The 7,832-nt window shown below is 41.4% G+C and overlaps 1 protein-coding gene across 8 annotated transcripts in view; it reads right to left on the reverse strand.

Moving 5' to 3' along the window:
• Positions 1-7,536, reverse strand: part of Prp4k (Pre-mRNA processing factor 4 kinase) — a 130,066-nt gene extending 122,530 nt beyond the window's left edge. For 6 of the 8 annotated variants that reach the window (XR_012823331.1, XR_012823333.1, XR_012823330.1 and 3 more), the window contains exon 1: positions 7,086-7,535. Coding sequence is in view for 3 of the 8 variants with exons in the window: in XM_075672218.1 (XP_075528333.1) it covers positions 7,086-7,159 (74 nt within the window). In the remaining 5 variants the exon portion in view is untranslated. Of the gene's footprint in view, positions 1-6,473; positions 6,630-7,085 lie in introns of those variants that run through there. The other 2 variants (XM_075672241.1, XM_075672249.1) reach the window with 2 other exon arrangements.
• Positions 7,537-7,832: the final 296 nt, after the last annotated feature.

Genomic DNA, 7,832 nt, shown 5'->3' on the forward strand with positions numbered 1-7,832 from the left:
TTATGGTGCATGAAATTACTTAGTTAATGTAACATCTGAAGAAAACATGCATCCCAGAGCAATCACCCCATTTGTTTTCTCTGGCAAAATAACGCTTTCAGGATGTACACAGAGATTGACAGCTTCTGCAAAAGCCCCACAGATGACAGAGTGCCAGAATTTAGCCGTGGATGTTGGGGCAGCTTACACATGTCAGAGGCAGCATTTCATTGCGTACTTATCTATGTTCATCGTGATGAACAGATTTCCCAGCAACATGTGGCAAAAGCATGCAATGGCAAACATTTTTATTTATTTATTTAGTACATACGACAGACCTTTCGGTCCAAGCAGAGAGGGCAATAGAATGCATACAAACAAAAGAGAACAAATTAGGAACAAGCAAATACAAATTTATAAATTTTTAGTCACACTGTCTGTAAACTGTCGTTCCAGTCTGATATTGTTCTGGGAAAAAAAGAAAATTTAAATGTGTCAATTCGAGCATAATAGGGTGTTAGTGAGTCCGGATGATGCTGTCTTGTGTGCCGTGTTATTGCAGGCGTTAAGTAAGTCGATGGTTTAATTTCAAGCCTGTTGTTGAGAAGAAGGGAAAGGAATTCAAGCCTTAGCAGCTTTCGGCGTGATTTACAAAGCATGTCAGTCAGTATTCAGCTTTTACACTGAAACATTGCCTACACTCGTCTTGCTGATCAGTTACGTCTGCTACAGGAGCGGTGGAGATGCAATGACTTAGATATAACAGCATATTCCTTCAGAACCAAAAACAGTTGAGCCATGCCTGGTAACATCATGAGTTCTGCAAGTGGCATTTTTGTAAGGATAATAGCTATCAGAGAAATGTGCACAAAAAACAGAAAACTACTGTAGTTTTTCACAGCTCTGCTTTACACAATACATTCTACACAAAACGGATCTTTAATGCTGAGGCTTTTCAGCGAACATTTAATAACACTCAAAGATTCACGATTTTCAAACCATGATTTTGACGAAAGATTTCAAGCCATGGAATGCACTGAGCCACACCTTGACTGAGCAGGAGACTCAAGCAATTCTACAGTTTAAAAAAAAAGTTAACTTCTGTGGTTTCATCGTCTGTTGGTTTCATATACTTTGACTGACTGAATGCAGTGATTGTTCACTTTCCTATCACAGACGCGTGAATAGCTGCACACACTGCTCATGTCTCTTCCAGGCATCCAAACTCTGAAATGCTCTTTCATGCAGTGTAATCTCACCACCTTATTTTATTTCCTGTGGGTACTGTAGAAATCTGAAGCCCCGCCATGACTTGGCAACACACTGTACTACAAACCCAGACAGGACACACACACACTTTTTTTCTCGATCCTATTTTGAACAAAATGTCTATGTGCAGTTAATACACAGATAAATATGCAAATTTTGTTTTTTCTTCTCAGCAAACCATTTATGAGATGACACCTTCCAGTACTGCAGGCTGCAAGGGATAAGCTTTAATTTTATTTGTGCATAGAAAACACTGAGGTGAACGTAAAATACACCAGCATACATCTACTACCACCGTGACTTGCTACACCTAAGCTCAGTTTGTTGCTTCCTCCGCAGCAAGGTGGCATATTTTATGGAAACCAACAATGTTGCTTATATGTATGTAACAAGAAAAATTTCCTTTCAAGTTGGCACTGTGGCTATTACAAAAGTATGTGCAGTGAATGCAACTGAGCTCCCAATTATGTAGCAATTACACATATTGCCTACAATAACTCAACTTCATAATAACAAAAGAACTAACTTGAATGTCCTTTCTTTTTACTAAGGAAATACTTTAGCATGCATTTTAATCTATTGAAGTCATGCATGCATGGATGTGAACAGAAGAAACAGCACATAGAGGCCACATTCTGCAATTATTTGCTTTCACAATGCATCATAGTCAACAACACTCATAGCCTGGACATAAACAACATCATGATGTAAGGGCAGCAGATGTTACACTATGAAAATACTCTTGAAAGCATTAAGTTCCAGAATGTGACTCCATGACTTCGTAGCAAAGAAAGGATCCCAGACATATGGAATTGAAGCAAAAAATGAGCATCACCTAAAACAAATGTTAATCATTGCAAGGACAATTCGCCTAGAACATGATAAAAAACATTAAAATTTCACAAAATTCAACAAGCTTGTAAATAATGAAACTGTCTGCTTCTGCATACTCAGCCAGCACCAGCTTCTCATACACACTAACAGCAGTGATACACATTCAACAGTGTGCAATGCCATTTTAATCTGTAGTCCACAAGACTAATCATGCCCCTCCTCTTTGCTACCACTTAGGAAGTCTAAAAAATCGGCTTAGTCATATTGAGTTTTTCCATAAGTGTCCCCTTTTTTCTGGAGTTTTACGTGCCAAAACAACGATAAGATTATGAAGCACACCGTAGTGGGGGACTCTGGATTAATTTTGACCACCTGGGGTTCTTTCATGTGCACCCAATACCATATCAAAATGCGGCAACCATAGCCGGAATTTGTTCCCGCACCCTCAGGCTTAGCAGCAGTGTCACATTTTTACCGATGCTACTAAAATGCAGGGTGTCAGACTAACCCAATTGAAAACTGCATGCAAACTGGACCCGGAGTAAACATCAACCCCTCAAAAATACAACAATGGTTACCAGTTCGGAAAATGTTTTCTCTGTGCACCGTCCAATATAACTATTTTTGAGAGTGCGCACAGTAAGAAATTCATTAGGCTAAACAAAACAGCTTCACTTTCAGTCGGCTTGCTCTACTTGCAGCCTGTTATTACCTGTAAGTTGGTTTGTATGTACCAGTCGGGACAGATGCTGCATATATGCCAAAAGCCGCAGGGACTAAGCCGAGACCCTTGCGGTTTTGAACTCATCCCATGCTTATAGGCTCTAAGGCAAACATTTCTGGGGGGTCTCTGAAGGACTGCCAGTTGTGCTGCACCTTAACACAGGAGACTCAAACACCAGCTGTAAGAAGGGAAGCAGCACGACTGGGGTAACTCAGGTTTAAAACCTTAAAGGATGCACACCAGCAGATAGGAAGAGCAGAAGACGAGGTCACGGGGGCAATGAGGCAAGCCAAAAAGAGGTGCAGTAACCAGCACACTGCTGGTGTGAGTGAATGTTGCTGTCTCGAAAAGCTTGGCATGTTTTCAACAGCATTGTAGGACAGACCACTACAGGTACTGCTTGTAATAACCTTCACTTTCACAGAGGAGAGGTCAAATTAACCCTGTAATGTCCAAGCCCAGTTCCACATGAAGGAAAATTGGAATAAATTGTTGACATTTATTTCTGGCCATGGAGAGTACATTAGTAGAAAAAAAAACAAATGTTTTTGTCAGTTACAGCTTAATTATTGTACTAATTAATTAGCAAATGGTTTGTTATACTGTCTGCAGCTGAAAATTCACTCCAGCATATTAAAAACGAAATTAAGGGCTTTGGATCAGATTTCCCGCACTTGAATCAGCGTTTTAAGGCCTTAAACTCAGCGTAGCGTATATGATACATTGGGCATTACAGGGTTGAGCAGTAAAAATAATTTTGAGCATAAAATAAGATGCTATGTGGTCCACACATTATTGCTCACTTACAGTCCTTCCGGAAATATGATACTGCAGTTGTTGAAGTGATGTGAATTGAACTGAGTTGAAATTGATGGTGGCCAGTGCGGGCTATCAGACATTTGTAGAAAGCAAGACTGTTTGGTGAGGCTGTTATGTGATGTAGAATTGAAGCAACATACGCATGAAGCGAGGCGTCTAAAAAATTTTTTTTCTTCATAAGTATATAGCTGCTTGTCATTTCACTGCAAGTATAATGCCTGGCATTCTATATTTCTTCATTTAATTTGTTGATGTAGTTACCATGAAGATGCTCGATTATTGCCTGCAGTGCTTAGGCACTAAAAACTGCTAAAAATTGTCACAAAAACTGTAACCTCAATTTACTGAGAAACAAAATTGCACAATTTAATCATCCCTATTGCTTTTTTTTTTTCATGTTTACAAGACACCCAACATCACACAGTTATTACACATACTTATATTATGACAAACACATTAATAAGCTATGTTAAGTGCAATACAAACCATTATAAGAGGCACACCTCTACACAGGATGTTTTCGTACTGTGTGCATGAAGCACATTTCATATCCCTATCTCTCATTCATATGTATATTTGTTCAATTAAAATACATAAAGCCAGCTGGGCAACTGAAGTTATCACTAGAGAGACATGTTTGATGTAGCTGTCCAATATTAAATTTCCTTCCTTGAAACCAAGTAAAATGCCAAGTCCTGTTTCCCATGTGTCAGTAAAGTCATCTTGTAATTGAGATAAAAGTTTGTACACACACGTTAGTTCAGAGCCTGCATGCACCTTGTCGTGTGACATTACCACAAGAGGTCGAGGATCAAAAGAATTGTTCTGAACCAATTTAATGCTGTGAACTAGCTAGCCAACTTTTAGTTTATTTTCCAAATGAGAACTGAACAAGAATAAAATTGAAGCAGCTTGGACCAGGACCAATGCACAATTTTTTTCGTTTCGACACCCTGCCAAAAGGGCAATTTTTTACCAAGACTAGCAGCAAATAAAACTGTGTTAGCTGGGCCAGTTCTTGGTAAGAGCAGGAATTCCTTTAACTCAGGAAGAGCAGCAACATCATAGAAAGGCAACAAGACCCAGATTCCTAGACCCGTTGCACTACAAAAAGGGCATCAACAAATATGTACGTAAAGCTGGGAGCCAACTGGATCCAGTTAGGATCGTCACTGGCACCAGTTGACTTCTAGCCAAGGCCTGCTAGCTTGACAGGTTACAAGTTTAACAAAGTTAATATTTGAGTGGGACCCACTATCCCCTAGTTGCTAGCCCAGCATAATCCTTTCTTGTCGACATACAACATATAACATATACAATACATAATCAACATATAATCCCAAGTTGGTTTCTGTAGAGAGAAGCAAACTTAGGACTGACATCCTAATGTGGTCCACAATGAGACTGCAGATGTCTCATTGTTCTTAAGCCAGCAAAGCTTTGTTGCCATATTTTTCTGCTGCACAAAGTGCAACCACAGCTTCAATGTGCAAAAAAGGTAGTTTGCCAAAAAGTCTGAATTACACTTGAACTTTCACTAGGCTACATTACAAAATAAGCTCCGTTTTGCACACTTGTGCGGCAACATGCAAAGACAAGTCTTTTAAACATAGTTTGTATCAATGTATAGTCAGCGTCACCCTTGTGTAATGTGCGGGAATGGCGGCCACTGGGGCACTCCAGAGGCAGCCAGGGACATTTAACGGTAGCTGCTAGGCATGTTTGGGCCCAGCAACTACCGTTAGACGTTACTGGCTGGCTCTTGAGCGCCCCGGACACAGCCATTCCCACGCTCTACACAAGGGTGACACCGCCTGTACATTGTCCTGGCTTCACTATGCATTGCACAGAAAAATTAGAGCAGCTTGGTGCTGTCAACCGACAGCCTTCCTTTGTGGTACTGGTGGTGTGCAGGTCTCACTGACCCTTGTGTGGTGTTCAAGGGCTTCCGATATGCACTTAAGCATTTTAACTTCTAAACACACTGACTGTCAGCTTGCCACACAAGCCAAATGCAAAAACTGGTTACAGTCTGCAGCTGCAACCAGCAGACAAGACTCAAATGAAATCCCCAGACTGTCCCAACGATTCCAAGCAACAACTGGAGACATGCTTCATAAACCATTCAGATTTAGCATAGTCAGGTCCCAGCTTGAATTTCGGGTTTTAAAATTTTGCTTGGAGAGCATTTACCTAAATACCCCAGCACTTTAAAAGAAAAGATTCTATACCAAAATATTTACCTGAAATGATGTTCCAACACAATTTACCATCAGATGTGCTGCATGGGGGTAGTAGTCTACATTCGGGTTTTAAAACACAATTATGTACAACCAATAAACATAAACGCATTTTAGGCGAATATGCAAGCCAAGAAAAATTAAATGAAACGAGGGGAGTCACTATACAGATAGATTGATAATCGGACACTACATTTTCAACCGACTACACACATGCACATTCGACCGCGAGATTGTACGGAACACACCGTTACGATTAACCTTTGTAATGGACGACCTGAACTATTTGCAGAATACGGCAGTGTACTTGAGCCTGAATGAATACAGTATATGCACAGATTAAAAAATAATAAAGTGCGTAATTTAACAACACTAACCGCGCTATCTTCAAGCAACAAAAAATGCCATATAATATGCGTGTGCGACCGTGACGCAAGATCGAATGGTGTTCCATGCAAAGACATGATCAATAATTTCTCGCGCGCAGGAAAAATTATATATAAGCTTAGTAGAACGTGCCGTGTTATGCCCTATACTCGTTGCTTCTGCCAGTGGGGAGGAGGGGGGGGGGGAGCACAAAAAAATAACATATCAGCGAGCTTGTTTACCTTTCCAACTGGTTCTTCAGCAACAACATTGCGCCAAGCTGCAACTAACGCCGTACTACTAATCACTACTAATGAAATGGTCACGACAGTTTACAGCGTGAAAATTTGCCTTCGTAGCTAAATAGCTAAGGACCCCCCGGCACTCTATCGCAGTGTACCGTGGCCTCCGCACGGCTTACAGCACGGCTACCGTAACAGCAAAACACCAAGAGGGCTGTGCCACGCAATGTTGCTAGGATGCCCCGAATTATTAGCAGGAGCAATCAGTCAAACACAGGATGAATATCATGCTCACGACCTTTTTTATACTTCAGCATATTAAAAGCTAGAAGTTCACGACACAGCGCATGTTGCGAACGTGCGTGCAAAACCTTCCAAGCGTTCAGCGGTGGCGTAATGCACCACTGAACAACGCTGCTCACGATCGTACAACTTTTTTTGGATGTGCGTTCGATTTTCTTATACAGTTTGTATCACCCATTCATGCTTTCTGGGAAGGCAAAAAACAATGTTTAATTTCGTATATCACTACAGGAATTATTCAAAGAACATCGTTACGAAGCTATGAGCTTAGGCCGCGACCTCGTCGACGAGGCGTCGCTGTGCACTTACCTAAAATCGCCGTTTTTCACGTCTTGTGTTGCATCCAGGCTGAGGACGGTGCTCTGAACGCAAGACTTCGCCATTCTTCGCACTGCACGTCTTTACAATAACGAAAATAAATCACTAGCGCAGTTCACAAAGCAACCTAGCGAGCTGGCCCTCTAAAAACATTCGACGAACAGCGGCTGTTGATGTCACAGCGCGTGAGAAGCCGTCACCGTAGCCAAATGTAGAGACACTAGGCGGCCGAGCCGCCGACCGCTGAAATATGTCCTTTGATCATAGCCGTCGAACACTGCCAATACGGCCAATACTGCTTCAAAATCTGACCATTCCCAAGCCTGGCAGAACACTAAAACCTTTACGTAGCCCGATTGTGGCTCCTGCGGCCCTCACGTTTTAGACCCGGGCACGTTACTTAGCGCGAAGTTGAATGCCGACGAGTTGTGGCGCCGCTTGCGGCAGAAAAAAAAAATATTTTCAAATAAAACTTTGATTACTAAAAAAGAATTACTTGCTCGCGGGTGTCGCGCAAAGCTGAAAGATTTCAAAAAAGTATTGTGCATTGAGGATGGTTGCGCAGGAATCGAAGATTTGCGGCTGTTTATATCCATAGATTTGGTTGCGACTAATTCACTGATTGCCACAGCTACAAACCTACATGCAAACGCCTACTGAGTCTGTGGATGCATTATTAGTTCGTTTACTTGTCTATAGATGACGCTATTAAATACGAATTTATACCTTTTGGCATAG

This window comes from Dermacentor variabilis, chromosome 1 (assembly GCF_050947875.1).
Source record: "Dermacentor variabilis isolate Ectoservices chromosome 1, ASM5094787v1, whole genome shotgun sequence".
Lineage (NCBI taxonomy): Eukaryota > Metazoa > Arthropoda > Arachnida > Ixodida > Ixodidae > Dermacentor > Dermacentor variabilis.